Source organism: Bombus pyrosoma, linkage group LG12 (assembly GCF_014825855.1).
Source record: "Bombus pyrosoma isolate SC7728 linkage group LG12, ASM1482585v1, whole genome shotgun sequence".
NCBI lineage: Eukaryota > Metazoa > Arthropoda > Insecta > Hymenoptera > Apidae > Bombus > Bombus pyrosoma.
The window spans coordinates 9,084,911-9,109,426 of record NC_057781.1 but is presented as its reverse complement, the minus strand read 5'-3'; the positions used below and the strand labels follow the sequence as shown (position 1 = coordinate 9,109,426).

The window sequence follows — 24,516 nt, the reverse complement described above, 5'->3', positions numbered from 1 at the left end:
GAGTTCGTGCATACGTACGTCGTAGGCCGGTATGCTTTCCTTGTCCCGTATCACGGGCGAGCTGTTCCTCGAAGCTATCAGAGCCATTTCTCCCGTGCAATTTTCCTCCACGGGTCCGTGCAGGGTGTGTTCGCGTGTCGTGTTTCTCGGTCACCGCGTGTCCTCGGTTTCTCGCATCTCTCGCCGTTTTCCCTCGACGAGCCTGGCTTTCCCCGTCGAGTCGCGGGACCGCGATGCAACATCAAAATTATCCGTATCCTTGCTGGCGAAGTGGCACGCGAAGTCGTTTCTCTCGTTTGCCCGCGAATCGTCGCTACGACGCGACTTTGACCTTCGTTTCGGATCGAGAGGTTCGGACAACGATCCTCCGCTGGCTTGCCAGCGCACGCATCTTAGATCTCATTCCATCTCATTCCATCTTCCTTTCATTCAATTTGCTACTCCCTCTATACGTTCGTCTGTACGTTTATCAACGTCTAGATCGCGTGCGTTTGCCAGACACGGCGAACGATCGTAGCTTGGAAGCGTCGGCGCGGTGCTTCGCAGCACGCGTGTAAATTAACTTGACGTGTGGACGCACTGGCGTGCTTCCGAGATTCGCAGCGTCGCCGTAAACAGCACGAACGTCGCTCAAAGCATCCTCGATGCTAAAGGTGTCGGGAGAGCCGTTTCCTTCCGCTCGCGCATCCGCACCTTCTTCGGTTCCAGCGACCTTTCCTCCACTGGCCGACGAAATCGTTTCACGAATTCACGACACTGGGCCTGTGCCAGACTTGCACGATCACTGGCCGCATCGAACAGAGGAAAACACCGTCGTAACCGGCCGAACTTAAAATCGAACGCGACGTGGCGTTTCGGAGGACCGGGTTAGTTGCGCAACGAATCGATTTATATTCGCTGGTAATTGCTCGCACCGGCGATCGCGTGACCGCTAACGAGCCGGTCGCGGAAAGAAAGAAAAACGAACGAGGCGACCGGAGATGGAAGGAAGAGCAGGAGGAAGAAGAGCGACGGAGGACGTCCGACTCCGAACTGAGGTGTTCTCCAGGCTACCGCTCCGACCGACGATCGTGTAACCCCACTCCCGAGACCGCGACTGTAACGTATATCTGCCACTTGCCAAGCCTTTACCCGACGATGTCCGTTCGATTTTCCCTCCCTCCCTCTCTCTCCCTACTTTTCCCTCTCGCCACATTTTTCTCCTATTTCGACGTACGTGGTCGTTTCCTATAGTCGACCGGTGCGAAGAACCGACGAGGATGCTTCCACGGGAAATGAGAATAGCAGTGCCAAAGATCGAGTTGCGTGTTACGTGCGTCTCGAAATTCGCGCCCCGACGAGAATCCTCGACGAAGAGCTCCGCTACTCGATCGTGCTTTCTTCTTTCTCGTCCTTGCTACTTGCGATTCAACGACGATGTTCCATCGAGACGATTTTCAGTCAACCGTTGCCGTGAGTGAAGAACCAGACCGAAGTATACAAGTGCATGTTCGCTCTTATCGAAACGTTTCTCGCGCCCTTTCGGACTTTCCACGAAACGATCCACGTAATTGAAATCGTGTTTCCGACGTCGTGTTCTCGATCGTGTTTACTCTAGGATCCTACGTGGGCACTTGGCTCGTCTGTCCTCGATCGTTAAGGACGGCGAATACGAAATTTCCACCCACGTTAGTGAAACGATTTTCGGCCTCCCACGGTCGCTGTGAAGCGTGATTCTCCTCTCGCACCTCCACCTCCGCGCGTGTGGCGTTTTGTAACGCGACGAAGCATCGAAAGGGAAAGTTCGATCGGTATTGAACCGGCGTTGACGAGTCGCGGATTAAAATCGCGGCGTGGAAACGTCGGGTGAAATTGACCGACGACGTAACTCGAATTTGGCCTGGTTATTGCCGTGCAATTGTAGGCTATCGATTCAAAGGAAGAAAGTAAAACTCCGAAAGCGAGATCGCGGCTTTAGATTGAAACGGTCTATGCAACCAGCGGATCGCGAACGAAAACCGGAACGCTGAATATGTATGCCCGAAAAATCTTCTCCCGCCGGACGAAAGCGAATCTGTAATTTCTGGATTTCTGGCGCCGAAAGTAGGCGGCTACTTGCGCCACGAGCTCTGGTCGCGTAGCGTTTACTTTCGACTACACGGGACATTGCCACAGCGCGCGTTATCGCTACAACTACCGATAGCTAACACGAAGCTATTTCTACCAAAAACAGTTAAAATGACTGATCTTTAAAAAATACGCAACGATAGAATATTTGTATATTTGATTTATTACTTTCTTACAGAAGCAATTCCACGTTATCTAGTAGATTTTTCGTGTTATTAATCCATCTGGGATCCTTAAACGAGGATTGACACGTTTATACAATTGTAGAGCCAATCATTTTGACTGCTGTGGTATTTCTAGCGTTAGCGATCGATTCGGAATTTTCCTGATAACCGATATCGTCACATCGAATGATACTCGGTAAAAATTTGGAAAACCTGTGGCAAGTTGTAGAAAACGAGGAAACTGGTTAAGTGGGCTTCGATAAACAGATTGCTGGACCTTTTTACATTTTGACCGATATTTTTATAAGTAGCCTTGATACAAAATTATTTTGATTTTGAATACTTAAAAGAAGGAGAAAAGAAGATTCATTATATTATTCCTTTAGTTATCATCGCGAAAGTCATTACATCATCGCGGGAAAAAGATATAACACGAAGTAGGAATTTTAAAATAAAATCGTAAAACCAGTCAATTTGACTGGCGAGCAAGTTCCAGTGTTATCGTGCAAACGTATTCTGTACGTTCGATACACATGGCACGTGTAGTCACGTTCCAGCATACTTGATAAATCTTTGAAACTCGATTTTCTCGAAAACGAAGCGCAGAGAAGATATCACTCCCGTGTTCTTCTCTTATTTTTCCACGGGGAATCGCTTGGTGTATGCCTGTAGATATACGTTACCCGGCCATAGCTAGTGCGCGTGAAACGGACGTCGTTTGTTACTCGGGAACCATTTAAGTAAAGTTTAAGCAATGGAAAAGAGAAGTGGAAAACTTCTTTCGGAAGTGGAAGAGAAAGCCAAACGGGAACCACCGTTGCAATTTAACTTCGTAAGTAGCTGTTATACGATCGACGGAATGAACGCTACTTTAGGAAAGTTGCGCCAAGTAATTCGGACCAAGCTCCATCGAGGTCGTAGGAAAATGTGGGAGTTGCCGGTATCGTTGATAAATTCAATCGGCGAACAGTCGGACATCGAGCAACGCAAATACGCATATGCACACGCGTAATCGCAGAGAAACGACGTCGAGTTATTTAGCCCGATGATGTAATCGAGTTGCTCGTCGATTCGATGAACCGCCAAAACCGTGTACGTACGTTCGTCGAAATTTACATAGGAAGCCGATGGGCCGCCAGAGAATCGACGTACGTTATTAATCGGTGACGCGAGAACGTCGTATTAGCGCGCGTCATACGGTCGACGTTTTGCGAGGGAATCGCGCGCTTCGTCGATGAAAAGGAAACAAACCGAACGCGGTCTCTTGGCTTTCGGAACGAAGTTATTTGAAGATAAAAATCTCGATACGTTACGCTATTTCTTTTACGGAGAACGGAAGAATCGGCCATCTATTTTCGTTCGCGTGAACGCGTATTCGGCCGGGCAACGAACTTGAAACGCGAAAGGGGACGAACTCGTGCAAATCGAGGATGGAACTCGCGCGACTAGAATGGAACGACCGAATAATTAATTCAAACGCTGATCTCCGTATCCGTCGTGCGGAGGCAACGTCCCTTCCGCTTCCGCGATGGAAAATTCATTCCTCGCAGATTCGCTATCGGTCGAAATTCGCTCGATACGTTTCTCCCCTTTCCCGATGGAAGCTTCTATCGAAACGATCGAATGGCAGTCGCGAATTATCTAATGGCACGCTTTAACGACCCATGCCACGTGTTAATGCGACGCTGATTAAGACTCAGTAAAAAAAAAAAAAAAAAAAAAAAAACAGAGAGAGAACGTAATGGCAGTTGGCCGGGATTCTCGCGCAGTCGACCACGTTTCTTCCTTTTACGCGCCTCGTAATAAAAAGCCGGACGCTGATGAAGAACCCAGGTTGCCGTAAACTGTTTTGTTTGCTAAACGCGAAGAGCAAAAACCTGAAACGGTATAATCAAAGAAGATCGCTTGGTCGCATTTTTCGCTCGGAAATGTTCCAACTCGCTTTGTCCCGATTCGTGCAAGTTCGATGGAGCAATCGTGCCACTTTCAACCATTCGCGTAGTACACGAATTCGCTTTTGCTTGGAATCGAGAATTATAAGCGTTCAGGTATCGTCCGAAAAGTCGCAGGTAAAAAGCAAAGAAGGAAGGAGGAGCTGGTCGCGTGATAAGAAGCAATTTTATTAAAAGCCGACTACAAGCGAGTGGTAAAAGCCCGTGACACGCGAGAAAGGATGGAAATGGACGCGAAAGGGCTGTGATGGCAGACAAAGGTGTGTCCCCTATTGGTCATTAACATCCGATGTAATAAAGTCTAAAAGGTTTTCCCAGGTCATTGACACGAGATCACATGTTTCGCTCAGGAAGCCGCAGTGTTTTAACACAGTGCACCGTTAGATGCAAATTTGTTATCATTTTTTTTTATTGATGTTCTAATAAAAATGTTTAATTGATGAATGGGGCACTTTTTATTTCAAAGTATCTTCTACTTATCGGTTATATTCAAAATGCCCTAATTGTCAATTTTCACAATCGTAAGAAGTTGGAGCGCTCTGGTCACCAATGATCACCGTGGCGGTCAAAGTGTTAGACACCCAGGTTGCAGAATACGCGCGTCATTTTTACCTCGTATATTAATTCCTTTCTTCTTTTAACTGGCGCATCCTCGACGAAAGTCGAAAGAGCGAGAGGAAACGGAGAAAATACCTAGCGATTCCTTCAAGTATCGGAGATCTCAGATCGATCGACTCAAAGTCGCTATGTAAATGAAAAGATCGGTCGCTGAGAACGTAGAGGAAGAACCGGCGTTGTGTCGCGCCGTTAGACGAAACAGGAAATCGAATCCAGCCACAGGCATGTGACTTTCCACCTGTCACACCTGTCTGATCGGTGTTTCGAGAGAAGAAGAGGGAGAAGAATCGATGGGAAATTACAGTCGAAATTTCTTTGACGCCAAAGTTGACGTAACTTTCGATAGAATTCGGTGGATTGGACATTTTTGAAGTTTACGTCGCCTGGTACGACCGTGGACCGAGTTGTTGGCGACTAGTGGAGGGGCACACGGATTTACCAATGACGAAACGGATGACATTGGCCCTTCGAAGAAAAAGTAAAAGCAGGCGGTTCGCCGGGTAAAGTGTGTCGACTAGGTCAACGATCCGCACCAGCTGCGAGCGGCATACACCTGTTTCGCGACTGCATCCCCGACGAATTTGTCGAGGTCTTGGTCAGGTGGAAACGAGTTCCGAATTCAAGACCAGATTCGGACTTTTGGGTCGCGGACTCATGTGGACAGCGATCATTTGGAAGTCAATGGCAAAATATATTTATATTTTGCAAAATCGTCGGAGAAAATCGATTTAAGATTCGAAAGGTCTTTGCCAAGCGCGCTTTCCTTCATCGAACTGACCCAAACGCGAGCGATTAAAATGTTAACCTCGATCGCTGAGACAGGCATCAGCAACGAAGCAGCGCCGTTGCTCCGAAAAACTGGCGAGGGCAGAGCGTAGAACCGATTCTCTGTCGGCCACCCACGCGTTCATTTACATACAATCGCGATTTCGGACCTCGCGCGGGCGTACGACGTTTTTCGTTCGCGAGCAAAGTTTCGTAGTTTGGAAGTTGAAATTTCCAGGAGAAATCCGTACATTCTTTTTCCCGGAAAAATCGCAAACGCAATCTGCGCGATCGGCGAAGCTTTGACTCGTCGGAAAGAGGGATAAAGCGGGCGAAGTTAAAGAAACGCAGGCGATAAGACGTGGAAACCGCGTCAGTCGTCGGTGTTCGCGGCGAACCGAGCGTCGATAATCTAAACATTCCCCGATCTGGAAACCTTGACGATCGGTTTCAGTCGTTCGTCGGGCAAACGTCGAAAGATCGCATCAAACAGCTGAGTAAATGAACGGACTCGCTTTTTCTTCAAACCATCGATCACTCTTCTCTCTCTATAGCGGTAAATCTAACTTTCCAAGTTAAGAATAAACGTGAAAATGGTTTAAAAGTTCGATCGTTTCGATCACGACACGAACGTCGATCGAACGTTCGTACATCTCCTAGTACGCGACTCGAGTGACAGGAGGCGCCTATCGTCGTAATCGCTTCGAAGCACGGTTCACAGGGTAAAGAAGATTATTCGGTTATCGACGACCACTTGTTCGAACGAGCGTCGAGCCAGCCAGCGACTCACGCCGCTTCAAGACGCCTCGAGCTTCAAATTCGATTGCCAAAGATTTTTCTTTCCGAACGTCGTCGTATCGTTCGTCGTACGATACGTCGATGGAAGACTGGCGAGAGCCTCTGTTCGATCTCTGATACGATGTTACAGCCGAAAGACGAAGACATCCACGTTGATCGCGATAACGCGACGCTCGGTGGCGAGACAACAAAATAACAGGGTGTTACGCGACGGTTGATGTAACGAAGGCAGCGTGTGCAGGCGCACGCGTCGCGTCGCGTCGCGTCTCGAGAGTCGTGTAATTCGATCCACCTGTTCGAGAGGGAAAGTGGCATGGAAACGAGCGGTGAGATTTTCCGCGGAGAGCGGCGACTCGTCGCGGAAGACTCCGAGGCCTCGAGAAACGACCGGCCACGGAATGCGGGCTGCAAGTGCAGCGCGTTGTGCACGGCAGTGCGTCGCCCACGTTCGCGCATACTTGACACACCGGCGCGGCGTGGCCGCAGCCGCAGCTCCGAGACGAGGCGAGGCGAGCCCTCGAAAAATGGAGAATCGCGGTGACGTCAATCCGGGGCTGCTGCATGGACAGGGATGCATAATAATAACGCGCATCCGGCGCGTATCGAGAAATCCACACGGTTCGACTGCGACTATTGTCTTGGCCGGTGTCAGTCGTACGTCATGCCGCTTTCTGTGGAAGCCGCTTCTATCGCGGAAAGTTCGTCCCGCCAATCGTTCACGTTTTCCATCCCGACGGATGAAACGTCGAACGACGGCTGCTCGAACTTTACGTTCGAAACAGCGTTGCGTCGCTATCGGGACGACGTTCGTAGAAAATGGAACGACGTACGCGTTCTATGGATTTTTGCACTTTCGAATTTCCGATAAAACTCCGTGCTCCGAAGGTGGCGAATTTTCCCCAAATTTCTAAACATGCCAGGCAAAATTCGACCGACGCTACCGACGGGCGATCGAAGCAGGGGGTAATAAAGCTTGTTAAGCTGCGCGATCGTGCAAAGCGTGGCAAAAATTGGCGACGTCGACTATGCGCTATCGCTCGTTTATAACCGCTTACTGCCCTGTATAGTCCACGGTGTTAGATACGCCGATTAATCGAAGCGCGCTTTCCTCTTTAACGCAACGCGGTTCTAATTTTCCAGATCGTGCAATTGCGGCGCAGCATTTTCGTAAATACGTTGCGAGTAGCTTGCTAGTAGATTCGCGCAGAAGCGAACAGAGAAAAGACGATCGTCTTCGCAGTGTTACCTGGAGAAGATATTAGGTCGTCGGAAAAGTTTCTTTCGTTTTATATTACTTTATCGAATTACGGACGATCCATTTTGTCCTATCAAAATAAAGATCACAACGTTCGACGGATTAGGTTTCGCGTTTGCATAAAGATGCATCGTTGCAAAAGACGCGTCTGTAAACGAAAGACGCTTTTCGGACAACCTAATACAAGTTAAAGTAGGCGACAAGAGAGCAAAAGCTAGTTCGCGCTAACTCTGACGAACGCCAGAAGCTGTTAGCAACATGCGCGTATTCTATTGAATTGGCAACTAAGTGATTGCGGATTTTCTCGTTAAGTGGTATCGACGATAGCCGCGATCACTTAGTTGCCAACCCAAAGCAAGTCGGACGAACGAATTTTCCTTCTACTCACCCTGTCCTGAATCCTGACGTTTTCCTGACCTCTCTTCAGGTTAGGAGCCCGCAGGACCTTGCTCGTAACTGGCGGTTCCATCATGGTGGCAGGCGTTGCTCTCTCGTCAGGAGTTCATCCCTGAAGGAAGCTCGATTCTCTCATTCCATGTTCTGCAAGCAAAAGAGAGACACGCAATGGAAGATTGCCAAACGCCGATGCAAAGATAGGAATTTGCGTCGCGTGAAAAATCGGTGTCACCATCTGCTAGTCAGTCGATCGGCGATAAACGGCCGTTCGTTGGGCGAAAGTAAGAGTAAAGGTGGACGAAGCGCGCTCGCGTCTCCCGATCGTGGCGGATCGAGACCTACGCGAATTCCAGCTCGACCGGTACAGCTGGTGGTTGCAAACGCGAGGAATGGATAACGGTATGCGCCGCAGTTAACGGAAGATAATGCACGAGCAGGTATAAGGAGAGCTAGCTCGTCGGAGGGATTCCTCGAATATCGACCTCGCCTCTCTCCATTTCCCTCGGTAACGCCTCCGAGTCGGCGATCGCCTTGCCACGCACGGCTCTTCGACGTTCGTCTGCGACGACGACACGGCCTTCCGATCTTCCAGGCCCGTCGATCGGATCGATCGATTTTTCCGGCTACGCGCGCGATAACGTCGACCGTGAACCGCAAGGAACGTTCCAGCGTACAGAGATTGGCAGAAGGCACGCGAGTATGGCTTCCACCGACGACAGAAAGCAGTTTATCGTGACACGAAATCGATAAAGCGCGATACTAATCCGCCTTTTCTCGGACCAGCGTCGCCAGGTACTCGACGATGACCGACCGGCCAAGAATTCTCCGAACGCGAATCGTTGCTACGCGTGTTCGCCGGGGTGGAGATATTTTCTCGCGAAACGAAGCGTCTGTTCGCGTGGATTCGTAAAGCGGGTCGCTTAAATTTCGTTCGAACGTCCGGTAACGCGAGCCGAAGAAATTAAGTAGAACTGGACGAATCAGCGAAAAGAAGGTTGGCGCAGCGAATATAAGATCGGAGACGTACGATGGCCGAAATACGAGATGGAAAGAGTAGAAGAAGGTAATAAAAAGCGCGTGATAACGTGTCGGCTCGAACCGAGGCAATTACCGGCGGTGTTCCGAGGTACGCGTAGCCGGCTTCGTTGTCGCAAGGATTTATGAGCTGCAAAGGCAGGCTGCGAGAAGACGGCAGCCGATGTCGGGTCCGGGCATCGTTAAACGCGTCTTTAACAGACCGCTGATGAGGTTTGTCCATTAATACGTATCCGATGTCGTGGCTCGGGACGCTGCTCGACCGATGAGAAGGACTTGGCCCGCGGCCAAATATTCGAAAATCCAGGAGACGAGGAGGCTGCGGTATTTCGCCGGGATCGGGTATCGTCGGTTCGATGAAAGTCACGCCCCGTCAAACTGTCCACTCCGCTACTCGCGGCGCACGCACTTCGCGGCGAAACCACCGCTTCCTCCAAGAATCGCCGATTTTTCCGATTCGATCGTCCTGGCTGTCCCTTTTCTTTTCCCCTCGATGCCCCATCGCCGATCTCTTTTCTCTCTCTCTCTCTCTCTTTCTCGCGATTCCGTGGTCCAAGGGTAAGACTTGGCGCGGCTGTATATCCCAGAGATAACGAGTTACGAACCCGCTATTTTATTCCTACACGTTTGGCAGCGAGTCAAAAAATCTCTGCTTGCCGGACGAGCGAAAAGCCGAGAGGAGACTGGGCGGTTTCTATCGCGACCCGCGCGAGGATATACGAGACACGCGCGCATCTCACGGTATACAAATTGCACGCCCCGTATGCTGCAAAGCAGCACGAAACGCGTGTTACGAAACTAGAACGTAATAGGGAAGATACGGCGAGTCGCTGAAACGTTTCACGCTTCGTTTCTTATTGCCTCTTAAAATGCGAACGTCCCAATCATAAGCAATAACGTAAACGGATGGCTTCCGGTTGCCCTTGTTGTCGACGTATTCAGGGTGGAGCAACTAACGAGGAAGCACCGACGCGACCCTCGTCTTCTAACGTCATCGAAATCCGCCGTCATTGAAAGGCGTTCCACGTGGTAAATGGTGCATCACCCGAGTATCTATTCTTTTCGTTCGGGAGACGGGCCGTTGTACCAGATACGAACGAACCTAATACTTACTCGATTCACTAGCTCAAGTAATGGCGGTCTATTAATTTCGATGGTAGCGGCACGCATAACGTTTAGCGCGCGAGAAGGACGATGCCACTTCCGTTTCACCGTCATCCATTCGCCTTCTTCGTTCGGTTACGCGCTATCATCGATAACGAAAAAGATTCGGGAAAAGTGGTTTCTAGCCGTCCGTACGCGGCGAATTATGTAAAGTTGTAGACGATCGTGGCGAACAGACGAGCGCAACAGCGTAGAACGACGAACAGATCCGAAACGAGAAACGGACGTGCCCCGGTTCCACGAGCCCAGAGATTATTTCGCAATGAAGGAGTTCGCGCGACTCCCCGTTACGAGTCCCACGACGCTTAGTTAACGCGGCAGACGCAGAACTGGTAAGATTACTTCACGATCCGGAACCGTAGATATCTCACGAAAGTGGTTACGTTTCGTTTGCGTTTTCACCGGCGAGAAATCGCGTTCCTCCATCGGCATAGGACCAAAAGCAAGTCTAACATCCGATGACGTGGTCGCCGATCGAAGAGATTTTTCTTTTTCACGGAGCAGATTAAAGGTTTCTCGTTTTGCGCGAAATAAAGCGGTAAAATTTGTACTGCGACTCGACCTAATCGTCAACGGCTTCGAAACGTACGATTTTAATTACCAAAGACAATGTTCGTCGGCCTAATTCGCCAATCGGTCCCGCATTAGCACGGCTTTTGGCAAGTTTCCATTAGCGTTACAGCTAGTCGGCCGACCGCTTTGCGAAGCCTTTCGAACCAGCACCGCTACGACGAACCACGAAGAAACATTTCCGATTTGTCTTACGCGGAATCGAACTCTCGATCCGGCGAAATTGTCTCGCGATCACTTGCCGATTTCCGTTCCATCGACATCTAAATCGAATCGCGAGCGAAACTCGAAACGCGATGCCACGTAAAGATATCGGAACGTCAAATGGTAATTAACCGCTGCACGCATTAATTTCGCGTTAAACGTTGCGTACAACGATGTTCGCCATTGTACGCGCAAGAAACGAACGTAGGCAACACGAGATACATTTTTCCGGCCCGTTAATCCCATTCATCGCGTTAATAGCGTCGCGAGATTGCTTCGAGTCGCTTTTCCCGACGTACCCGACACGCTCTTCGAAGCTCCGTTCTTTTCGTCACCTCTGGTTGCTGCGTGTTCGTAAAAAGATGCCCAACAAACATAGCAACTTGGAGGAAAATTTCGTCGCTGAAGCGCGCTGAAGCATCGCTCGGAAACAAGAGGAGACTTTTTCGAGAAACGGGAACGACGACAAAAAGTTGCTTCGATGGAGACGTAAAACCGGAAAAATCGTCTTCGCGGAGAAAGGCCGCGACCCGAGGGAGAAAAGTTTCGTCGCTCGAAACGTTCTTCACCCTCGCCCAGATATTTCACACAACCGGCCGAGGTTTGGCCGCCTATTTCCATGCCCCTACGCGCGTATTCAAAGGGATCTGCTTTAAAAGATTCTCGTCGCGGATAAGCAGAAGCCGCGCGAGATTCCACGGGTGCAAAAATAGCCGACGCGCGGACGCACTTTGAATGAGTTTTATCGAAAAAGAAAGTTACTCGTCGCGCGTACGATAACGTGACATAACTTTAGCTAAATATAGAGGTAACGCGCGGCGAGCGCACGGAGTATTTCTTGCGTGCATTTACGTAAGAAAGACGGCACGAACGAGACAGCGAAGGGGCAGGCAGCGTGCGGTAACCGTGGTAGCTCGTCGCCTTCGCTCCTGCTCGATGGTTAACGATCGACGACGAGCCAGCTTCGTCTCTGCTCCGATCGTCCGGGTGCCGGCGACGAGCGTATTTTCACGGAACGAGCTTCGAAAAACGCGCACGTACTGGGGGCAAAGAAATTGCTGTGAATCCTCCGGTGCATGGGTGCCGCGCCTCGTGAGAGATCACTCGTGGAGGCTTTCGCCGTTCTTCGGAACCGGAAGCAGCTAACCTAATTCGTCGGCGCGCCGGTCTTCTTATCGACCGCGTGAGCGACGAAACATCGTCTAAGCGCGGCCAATTCGAGTAGAACGAACCTCGTTCCGTCTCCGAATTTCATCTATCGTTCGAACCAACGTCCGTGTCTCGCCTCCAGATCGCTTTCGATGCCACGCGTCAACCACTTTGGTATCGCAGTAACGTCATATTTCAAGCGACCTCCCTCTCGTTTCGGTTCGATTTACGATATCTCGCTGGATGGTTTTCGAGCGGATAAACCGTAGGGAAACGAAGCGTAAATCTCGGTCGAGCACGATTTACCATCGCATCGTGGATTTCGTGCAACGTTGCAAGCTGACTAAAGTATCCAGCTCTTCCGCTGTCAGCGGTACGTACGGTTGAACGTCGCGATGGAAGCGTGGGAATCGTAATGACCTAGAGCCAGGGAAGGTACGATGAATTACGGAATGCCAGGTCGTCCCGTGTACGTGCGTGGTATCGAGTCGAATCGTTCCTCGATGACTAGGAAAATTATCCGACCTACGCGACTCTCGATATAATCGAAGTGTTTGCCGTGGAGGTCGACTTCCAGATGTCTTTGAAAAGTTCCCAGTTTCTTTTCGAACTCGAGAGAAGCAAAAGGGGAAACGAACCGTATCGGAATGGGCAGACCATTTACCGGTCTATCTTTCGTTCGGGGGAAAAATTCGAGAAAATGAAGAGTTTACGGGAAATAGGTCACAGCCGGAAGGTAGGTCCATCGTTGTTCGATCGCGGTGTATCTTTTCGGCATTGGCTGAAAAAGACTTCGCGGAGCACCAGGAGAAAAGAGCAAACGAAAAACGGGTAAACGGATCGGAAATCGACTTAGCCGCGCCGCCAAAGAATCCGGACAAAACGGAATCCAGCGACTTTACAACGATTTAATTACGTTTTATTACACGCGTTGAAGATATCGCGCTGAAATCTAGCGCGTTTCGCCCGCGCCCTGCCGACAGAAGATCGAAAAACGCGCTTTACATAACAATTCCGAGATATCGAACGACGCGCTATCACCGCTGACACGTTTGCGATAACGTGTCGTCTATCTTTCGTTCGTTGTACCTGACAATAAGATAAGAAACGTTTTAATCCGTCGACAACCTGTTCGAGTCATTTTACGAGCTCGTGTCACGTACGACGGAGCGGAGAGTCCAAGTAGGGCTCTTGCTCGTTCGCGACAACCGTTTCCGTGTACTTTTACGCGCGCGTATGCTTTTCCCATAGAGGAAGTCTCGCGTCGATGGAGGAGAGAGAAAGAGAAAAACGTCGAACGACACCGAAGACGCACTGGTTCAGCGCGATTCCTGAGAAAATCGCGATTCGATCTCGCTACCATGGTGCGTCGAGCGAGCATCCTTCGTCCGGCCTTGAACTGAAAATTTTACGAGCTGGTAATCCGTCGTGGCAATTTACGACGCGACTCAACACCCACGTTTGCTTAAACTTTGATCGTCGGTGCTCTTGAACGGCCGAGCGGCGCATTCTACTCGCCCGATTCCACTTCGTTCCACGACATTTGCCCGAAACACGAGCCAGCCATTGCCCGAGAAACGATCGCTTTTCTATTTCCCACGAGAAACACGTAGAGCAACGCGCGTAACCTAACATTCGATAGTCGTACGATCGGCGTTCCCGATGGTCGTTATTTAGAATATTTAGATCCGTGTCCGAGGCCGAATCTATCGGCAACGTGACAAATAAGGCGAAGGATCCGAGAATAATCTGCATTCCCTTTTCGCCGAGCAGCGATTCACGGAAAGCTTTCACTTTCATTCAGCCCACCAATTACGGGACAATGCGAAATAAATTACGTCGCGCGTTGAATTAATTTGTTGCCCGTTGATCCGTCGTATAATTAATTGGATAATGTTTCCCATCGATCAACCATCGTATCCCGGGCCGATTCCATAATCGATACGCCATTTCCAGCGACCATTTACGGGCTACAGTTCCGGAACAGGGAACATTTAGGAGAAAACGATCACAGTTTTGCACTTGGGTTGAACTGCGCAACACCTGGACGATTCCGTTCGTCGACGAAGAGTCGTTTCGCGACAGCGAGAAAAGCTTTCGATGACTTAAGGCTCTCGCGACGTTTTATTTTCGGTCAGACGGCCCGGCAGGCCACGCGGTTTTCCGCTCGAAGCGAAGAAGAGGATCGAAATCCGCGAAAAACTGGCACGAGCAAAAGGTTCGAGGAATTTCTCGGCCGTTCGTTTATCCGGCCAAGTCGATGTATCTTTCCGTCACGCATTGTCACTAGCGATAAATATTAAATACACGCGTGATCGCGCACGTGCGATATTCAACGTCCTCTCCCTTTTCTGCGTTTCACTGCGTTCTTTGCTCCCGCGGACTAATCGCCTAACGCGACATTTTCCACGCTTCCACGGTCATCCTTTTTTTCTTCGCTACCAACTTTACGCGTTGGAGTAACGTTTTTGCCCCCGATTCGGAAAGTGGGTTTGTTTAAAGGTCCGCCGCGTAATACGTAACAGATTAGCGAACGCGGCATTGGCGAAGAAACCACCATGCTACAAAAAGGTAACCATTCGCATGGCTGACTGTCACTGCCAAGGTCTCATAGGGGAGACCGATTGCCAGTCCAGTGGCTAACTACTCGGTTAACTCGGGCCTTTGATCCGCCACTCTACTCTGCTCTAATTTGTACGACGCCCGTGCGTTTATTCGCTGGCGAAAATTCCAGCGTTCCTTCGTAGCCACGTAATTTGTGCCTCGAGAAGTGAACTGATCGAAAGAGAATCTTCAAAACAGATGTACCTACTTACGTCGTCGTCGTCGTCGTCTTTCAAAAAGATTCCGAACGTTCGAGATGCATCGGGTATACTTTGACGCCTCGGTGATACCATTCGAAGAGTAAACGTGGCGATAACGCGGCAGCAAAGGTGCGAAGGTAATCGCGCGTTCCGCTACCGTCGACGATGATCGATACCATTATCTGCGAGCAAACACGGACGGTTTTGCTCGGCCGGTTCGTTGACCCGTGCGACGAGAGGAGCGCGCGCGGACGCGAGTGAATGCGAGTGAACGCGGAACAAAGAATCGCAGGAGAGTGGCGGGCGCGATGGCTCGCGAGCGGTTCGAGCTTCGGAAAAACGAGACGTAGATGCGTACGACGGTCGCACAGTTTGTCACTGCCAAGGTCCCGCAGGATGCACGGCGAGCGAAGCGACGACGGTAGCGACGGTAGCACAAGCTATCCGGTTAGCCGACGAAGTACACCGCGCGTCGCTGCCTCGATGATGACCGGTCGGTGTTGCGCCGAGCGGCCGCATTGTCAGAGGCGGGACGAGACGAGGAACGTGACCCGCGAGCCAACCATCCGCTGTGCCACTCTGCGCCTACCTCTTCGTCTCGACCATCTCGCGGTTAAAATAACCGCGAGGTGAAAAGTAGCGAACAGCTTCGACGAGTACGGACCGTCCACCGATAGAATCCTACGCGCGATTTCATCGTCCGGCGGCTACCGCGACCTCGACCGAGCTCTCTGTTATCGTTCCGCGTACCGTGACAGACTCGACGGATTGAGTCACAGAGAACGATGACGGTCGAGAAACAGCCAATACGTTTACACGGAGCGAGAATGTCGAGAAACGGCGATCCGTACGCTGAGCGGTTTGCACCGCGGTCGCATCGACAAGTGCGCCAGAGATACGAGCGAGCAGCTCGACGATCGAGAGGTCGCGTTTCGATCATTATGCGAGCGACGAGTAGGCATTCGCAGGCAGCCGTCACTCCGGACTACGCTCTCTGCGTCCTATCCTCGAGACGCAACGACCTTTCGATCGGCTTTATTGCTCGCTATTACGACCATCTATATCGATTTGATCTCGCTCGGATATTTTAAGAACCAATTGCTTCGTCGCGTATCGTTCGTGTAAAGCTTGATAGATACGACCGATAATCGACGATAATCGTTGGCAATCTCGTTTGGTCAAACATCCCGGTCAACTCGAAGGCATCGATTTCTACGATAATTAACTTACACAATTGGGCGACCGTTCAATGTTAAAGACCAGGATTATAAAATTTCCTAAAATTTTCACATGAAATTTTAAATAGCTACTCGAACTACACTAAGCTCTCGAATCTCGTGAATTTCTGTATTCCGCAATCCACTGTCTTTTTTTTTCTTTTTTTTTTTTTACCGAATCATCGAAGCTCTTTTACGAAACACTCTCCTTTTCAGCTTCGACCACATCGATATAATAAACAGAATAGGCGAAGAGACCTTTTCCTTTGGTCCTCCGCTATCCAAGGATTTAGGTCTTTGACCTAAAAATCTGTAATTTACGCATCGAAAAATCGCGATCTCAACTGTTGGATCTTCTTAGCTTCTTTCCGTATTATCTCGTATCGCGTTCTAAAACATTTCCGCGAATCTATGTGTCTGCTTGTGTTTTTGTATATTCTCGACGTTAAACGGATTTCCCCGTTTTTTCGAATAAATTAAATTAGATTAAAAAGTAAATTAAATTTCTAATTGAAGACGCATTACCGTAGCAATCTGCTCTGCGTGCCGTCTTTCAAAGAAACGATTAATTTCTATGGTCTGCATCAATTACACCAGTACGTACGTACATGTACGTATAAGTACATACGTATGTATATTTCTAGAATGTAACGTAGCTTTCAGTGAAAATATGCTTTTCAACGATTCGCGCTCATTAGCATACTTCCTTTACCTTGACGCGTACAATCGGTTAACGCTCTGATTAATAGGAAAATGATAGACGGCTTTTGCTTCGTTCCGAAACGATCACCTTCCTTTCGATTCCTCTTCCAGGGTGTTTGCTATATTTTCTGTATTCTCTTTTTCTTTTTTTTTTTTCCAACTAGCCTCGCGTTTCAACGGCGTTCGACGAACCGCTCGGCGACGATTCCGTGAGTAGATCCCACCGAGATATTTTTCATCGCGATATCGATAATTCTGACTAATAATTATGACGCGTGTGGTTAAAGAATCAAGGACGTACACGGCTGCAACAACGTAGTTGGAAAGATAAGGCACAACCTCTAAGACCCAATAAGGAGAGAAACAAGAGAATACGAGAAAACGTGCTTCCATCTGGAACAAAAGTCACGTAGAAATGCTTAACGCTTCAGCGCAGCGCGTCTACGTAGCTGTTCCTACGCTGCCTCTGATCCAAACTACGATTACACACACGCCACGAATATTCCTTGATCGGCCGAATTTCCACGATCGCTTCGTCTTGAACGAGGTCAGCGTCGAACCTCTCCTACGCTTTGACCGAACGAGAAATTGGAATTTTACCATCTGCTTGGGAACCGCTTAAAATTCTACCGTTCAAATAAACGAGTCGGAAACGCCGACATATATAGGGGGGAAAGAGTTAATTTTCACGAAGCGCGTTCAAACTTCCCGTTGATGGAAAACCAAACAGAGTAGGGAAAACCTGGGTCGGATCTCCGAGCCAGTGCCGCTGAATCGTGCGAGTCCGTCTAAAGACAGCTTTCAAAAAAACTGTGCTTGCCAACCAAACTCAGTCTTCCCTTTCATCGAGCGGAGACGCGATCTTTCGTATCTTGCCGAGAAGTGTTTGCCGAGCAAAGATTACGATAAAGCCGACAGAGTTGAAGCAACTCGGTAAAATGTTGACGTTGCCCCGTTGCACCGAGCCAGCGCGCTTCTTTTCACTTCTCGGCTAACGAGTTAAACGCGATAGCGCTCTGCCTCGTCGCTGACGATGATAAGTAAATTAGAGGGCGGCACAGCCTGACCAAACGTTCCAACGGTCCTACTGATACGCGACGCGAGAATCGCCTAATTTCTATTCGCACGAAGGAGGAAGGATAATAAGGGGGAAGGTACAAGGTGCAATAAATTTTCGAGAGACAACGAATAAGATAATTATGGTGGTATTAGCTGATCCCGTTTCTGTAAATCTCTCGTTACAGACATCGAGGATGTTCGGCAGGAATTTTTAAGATTCGCAGCCACAGTAGGTATCGTAGTTAGGTTTAATTCCCGCAATTACGACGATATTATTAGGAGTTTGACTCTTCGAAATCCTATTGCATAGACGAATCACGCGCGACATCACGTTGGTACATAAAATTCTTCGAGGTTTCGTAAGTTGCACGTCGATCGTGCATTTAGTCCCCATAAATCGCGCCCTCGAGAAGAATGCGAAATTACTTGCCGTTAAACGCTCAGCAACATCGCACGGGTTACGGTTATCACAGCTGTTTTAATAGGGCGATAAATTTCGCTAATTCCGTCCATCGCGAACTGATACATTTAGTCTACTTACGGAACATCTACGGATTCTCTTTAAAACAGATTTTTGTAACTTTTCTATTTTGACTCTTAATTTCATACCTTAGCTACTTCTTCCAAATTGCTACTGTTATTTCTTTTTCTATTTTTACTATCTTTCCCTTACGTTCTATCTTTTATTTGTCTTTAAAAGAATTTCTCTTTTCCCGTAAAACTAACAAGTAAATAAATAAATAAATAAATAAATAATTCGTAATACAAGTTGAATATCCAGGAGAAGATCTACGTGCGAATATTCGTGGAAAAATATTTTTCATAAAAAGATGATCTGCGGGAGTACTCGTCCGTCTAGGGAAAACCATAAGAAAATTGGCACTTTACGGTGTCTGGGGTTGCCGTCTGCTAAAAGATAGGCGCGCAGCCACGAAAGGGCAAAGCTGGAATCGCGATATATTATTTAAACGCGAGACGAATTATTTGATCCTGCTGTAAAAATGTTACGAGCCTGAGCAGACAAATAAATTTTTCACGAGCGGACGCGACCAGCCACTGCGGAGGAATATAAACCAACGAATTATCGACCAGTTTTCTCCGACCCTTCCATCTTTCCTTCCTGCCTTTTCCTCGCTTCCTCGTACCCTTCTCTCTCCTCTTTCCGCCGCCCTGGCTCGGCCTTTCAACCGTCCCATCTCCTTACGCCATCCGTTACGTTGTCTCCGAAGCGAGGTCGTTCGCGGATCGATCGTATTTTCTTTTTTTAATTAAACCGCACCGGAACAACGTTTACAGCCGACAATCCGATCTTTAAACTTTACGTTTTCTCGTCTCTATTAACTCCACGCGCGACCTTTACTCAATGGCCTCCTCGTCTTTCGTTCAACCTCGTCGTCAATGCGCGCGTAGAAATATGTTTTTAATGGGCGTTTTAAAAGGTCTCGTTAACGCTACGCGTATAAAACGTCCGGATATCGATTCTCCTATTCCGTATGACTCGCTCTCGTCAAACAAATCCGGGGATGACAAATCCAGGGATGACAAATCCGATGCAAAATAACGGGTCGTTGCGAAATTCAGATAAGGGGTGCAATGAGTCACGAGTCGCAAGATGAGGAATCGCGATAATCTTAATCGATCGTAAAGATAGCGAGATAACCACGAACAGATAGAATCATCGATATCGATCTGTAGCTCGGCTCGTCGTTTTGGAAAATGCATCTCGGGAGAAACGAGACGCACGAACCTTCCCAGACGTCCCTTCCAACGAGACACGTCGAACGGTAACACCGGTTTTCCGATTATTCGACAGGCCTTCGCGTGGTCGCGCAAGGGAAACGCGATTTCCTCGCAAATATAATTATCGACTCCCGAACATCGTCCCAGTGTAACGAATCTATCATCTATCTCTTAAATGTGAGGCTATCTATCGGCCGATAGACTCGCCTAATATCCTACGCAAATTCGACTTTTACATCGTTACTCGCCTTCCTTGAAATTCTACTCTCTTTGAACCCGGAATACCATGCAACCAATTGTCTTTGTACATTGTAATACAATAATTGATAAGCAGTTTCCTACCACCAACGACTTCCTTTCTAAATGTTTAGGTTTGTTCAAGCTATCGGCTTGCGATCCGCAATCGGTTAAACGTCAGTCGTAAATTCCATCCTGCGATTTTCTCTTTCTCCTTCCTCACTTATCCGAACTTTGACTGCCACGTTGGGTCATTGGTGACCGGAACGCTCGAACTTTTTGCAATTGTAAAAATTGTATGAGAATTAACCGTTAGGGCATTTTGAATATAACCGATAAATAGAAGATGCTTTGAAACAAAAAGTGCCCCATTGAGCAATTAAATATTTCTATCGGGACATCGATAAAAAAAATGACAACAAATCTTGCATCTATCTTTGAGGAATAATCTACGAATATTATTATAAACACAGCTTAGAAAATAATCGCAAATGATGGTTTATAATCGTATGATTGAAGTTAGAAGTGTGCACGTACCTTACTGTTACATATAGAAGCAGCAAATACCGTTTACTAATATCTTCTACACGTTACAACGATATATTCTGCACGTTTTGCCCGCGACAAAATAACGAATTCGAATGGTTTGTTGAAATAAACGAAGCCTTGTTATAATATGTCGTTATCAACTGTTACCAAGGCGCCACTGTCACGTAAACTTGAGGGTTATACGACGAAAACGAGATAGTCGAGCCGTGACACAACTATTAAACTTTATTTTTCACTTAATATTCACAATTGAGTATACACCGATCAAGTACGCGACTGGTCCGAGGGTAGAAACCGATAGACATACGTTGACTATTCTAAGGATACAGAATAAGTGAATTTTACCGACGATACTGTGTCTGAGGAAAGCCAGGGTTGGTTGTGCCTAAGGACACGGGACCATCGGATTTGTTGATGACAATTTTAGTTACGAAAGTGAGGACAGTAAACACCGCTTCCGATTGGATAATAAAAAGGTTGGTGCACCAGGAAGGGCTTTAGCCGTCCTCGAGAGAAAGTTGCTAACGGAAGATACCGAACGTGAGGAAAACTAACTTTCCCGTATCAACCCATAGCAAACAATGAACGTAAAGAAAACCTGGGACAAAAGATACTTGTTTGGTCCGAAGGACCTTAACTATAAAAATGTCGAGACCCCATCCTTAAGACTACCGAGGATACGCGCCAAGGATGTGCAGACAACTGCCCGCGGTCTGTGACCTGGTCTCTGATGTGGATTGATGTTACATCACGATGGCCACCCGTGACCATCGATAAAATAAACGGTCCATTGCGGAAGAACGTTGTCTCACATCGTCAATTTATTATTATTTTGCTCATTAGCAGACGTCCCAACTTAAGCGTACAGAGTAAAATAACGCTATATAAAGACATATTAAAATCTGTTTGGACCTATGAGATCCGTACATGGGGAACAGCGGGTAATTGCAACATAGAAATTCTTCATAGAAATAGATGACCTTAAGATACCTACAATTAAAGAAGAAATATTCCAATTCAACAATAGATATAACATAAGAATTAACAACCACCAAAACCCACTAGTTACTCGATTACTTGACGCGATGGATCAGATCCGCAGGCTAAAAAGACGTTACCCTGTAGATTTAAACATTGGATTCAGCTAGAACCAAATATACGTTAATCATTTATTATTCGCGTTATAGTACCACGCCAGAATAATTTTATCGAAATGTGTATAATTTTATGTGCTGGACTAGATTAGATGCGTAGTAGTGATACTTGTATGTGAATATCAGTGTGTGGAAGTACGTGTGTGCGCTGTGTCTCTAAAACAAAGGAATGTAAACTGCTCGGTCGGTTAACAGTGCGATCTGGAAGAAGGTGAGACGCGTGCAAATGTGTATCGATGAATATCTTTGAAATCGTTTATCAAATAAATACATAACTATTCTAATATAAATTCCAAGTGTAAATTTAGTCTTCCTATACCATTATTTCGGCTACTATGATCCAAAATTCCCAACAAATTTATTTATAATTCTCAATGAGAATTGATTGTAAACTACTTCCAAATAAAAAAAAATTATATGCTTTGAATAATAAAAATACTCCCGTATACTTCCTGAGCGAAACATGTGATTTTGGCGTGGCAGTCAAAGCGTTAAAGGCCAGTCGTAAATTTCGTCTTATGATTTTCTCTTTCTCCTTTCTCGCTTATCTAATACCACTTGTTATCTAATATCGTTATTTCCGTTTTCTTTTCCAACTCCGGCTTTTACGGTACTCTCTTGTAATACGTGTCCGCCACGCGTACAAAACAATCCTCCCTGGCGTTAATTACAAATAAAAATTATTGTCACGAAATGGGCTTTTCCGATTGCCTCGGTTCCATTTAACTCGTCGAAGGAGAAAACTTTGAGCCAGCGGGACAATCGTTGGCGTTCGAATCCGCGAGGAACCCGGTGTATCGAGAACGAGACGTACGTGACGCGCGAGACGGTGTCGCGGATTCGGATTTCCTGTTCACCTTGCAAGAAATACTTAGAGCAGCGGCGCATTCTTGAAAACGAACGGCAAGCTTCTCAGAAGGAAGGACGATCGACTCGCGGTAGATGAAATCTCTTGCGTACCATCGATTACGAATCCGAATTCGTATTAATCAGCCGACGATCGAGATTTTCGGAATCGATGACTCCGTACGCGAAAACGAGCGAGAAAGGAGTGACGACATCGATGAATCGTTTGCGTCCCTAGCGGTTAAACGTCGTCAGGAACGCCGCGTTGTCGCAGCCCAACTTCCGAGCAGTTCGCGAGGTTGTTCGTACGTCGTGAATACGAGTTGACGAAGCTGTAATTCGCGTGATAGACCAGCGAGAACGCAAAGGTTATCCCGTCAGTTAAACGTATATAGTCGTAAACCACGCACGCTTTAAAATCCAAGCGGCGTTGGATTAACCCGTTAGAGAAGCAGGTCAGGACTGGCCTAAAGCGGAATCTCAACGTTGATAAAGCTTCGGATTTTAACGGACGAGCCGCGAGGTAGGAGAAATTTGCAGATATAGAAATCTGCCACCGAGTTCCACGGTAGGAGATCGCGCGACGAGTTATCAAAGTTTTATCGAGATATCGCGCGCGGCAAACCCTCCAGGGAATCACGAAGAAACGTATACGATGAAATACGCGTGTTCGGCCGACCTTGTTCGGCCGGAGAATGGTTTCGTTGTGCTATTACCGCTTGGCGTATCGGACGCGAGCCTACCGCGTCGCGTTGGCGTTGCAAAATCTCGCACGAGATGAAAAAACGTGACTTTTTCTTCCGATCGCGGTCGTTTCGTCTTTCTCTACGTGTCGGAACCATTCCACACGACGCTCTCTATCCTTTTACCTGCGGCAAGAAACGACCAGAAAGAACGCGCACGGCTCGAAATGGAACAAAAGAGTGGACTTATCGACGTAAACGTTCGCGGGGCGTCGCTCTACTTTAGATCAAGAACGGATATACCGGTTTGAGGCCGAACGAACGTCGCGTACGCGCAATTATCGCGTAACGTTCGGTTACGATTCGAGTCGCGTCTAAGGAAAGTTTAACGCGATCGTTGGCCGGCAATTTGTAAATACAACGACGCGTCTCGCTGGTAGCGATCTGCCCGATGCAACGAGCGCCGTATCGTACGACCGATCGACGTTCGATCCGCAACTTTGCTGCAAGGGTTCGTTCTGTTAGGTAACCGGAGATCGACGATACGCTGAATTATCTCGTTACGTTCCTTTTTCGTTCGCTCGTGCGTGTACCGGTTCGAACGTGCGTGAGAAACGTGAATGAAACGGAAATTCCGTCGGCGGATGGATCGACGACCGGAGAATCGGCTATTAAAAAAGCGGCGAAGAAAACTAGGTATCTGAGCGAATTACGCGACTAAACGGCCGAGCCAAGTTCACGAAGGATTATAGAGGAAGGATGGCGCGTTACGCGATGATGAGACGGTTTTTATCGAATCGAGCGATCTCGTCGGGATTTTTTCTTTCCGACAACGTCGCTTACAGCGAGCCGAACGCTAAGAAAACAACCAACGATTCGCCCGAAGAGATTGCACGCGCCGTTTAACGGCCACTGTCGTGTTCCCACTGCCATTAACTCGCTCGCGATTTCTTGCCGCGCGAGATTACGATCTTGGCCGTGTTCCCTTTTTGCCCTTTTTCTTCGTTTTGCTCGTTTCGCGCGTCGAGTTAGCGCCCCGTCCCTTGCAAACGAAGTTTTTAGCTTCTAATGGAATCTCTGACGCGGCAGTTACGCCACGACCAAGCGACCAACACTCTGCTGCTACTACCGCGTCTAGCGTAACACGGTAGAGATTCGAGAGACGAAGGTAAATCCCGAGAACCGTCTCGAGTTGGTGGTCTGCGTCGACTGCTTGCGTATCCTTCGTTTCACGGTAAATGCTACTAAACTCCGCGACAGCGCCAACGGTCGACGATTATGATACGTACGCCGGTAGTTCGCGATACGGCGAGGCCGAGGTCGGAAGGGGAAAAGCAAAACCTCGCTCG

The 24,516-nt window shown here is 48.2% G+C and overlaps 1 protein-coding gene across 4 annotated transcripts in view; it reads right to left on the bottom strand.

Annotated features, from left to right (window-relative positions):
- The window catches only part of LOC122573336 (mitogen-activated protein kinase-binding protein 1), an 81,485-nt gene that overhangs the window by 43,672 nt on the left and 13,297 nt on the right, over positions 1-24,516 (bottom strand). For all 4 annotated transcript variants that reach the window (XM_043739529.1, XM_043739531.1, XM_043739534.1 and 1 more), the window contains exon 2: positions 8,047-8,198. In XM_043739529.1, coding sequence (XP_043595464.1) covers positions 8,047-8,130 — 84 coding nt within the window. In that variant the 5' untranslated portion in view covers positions 8,131-8,198. The remainder of the gene's footprint in view (positions 1-8,046; positions 8,199-24,516) is intronic.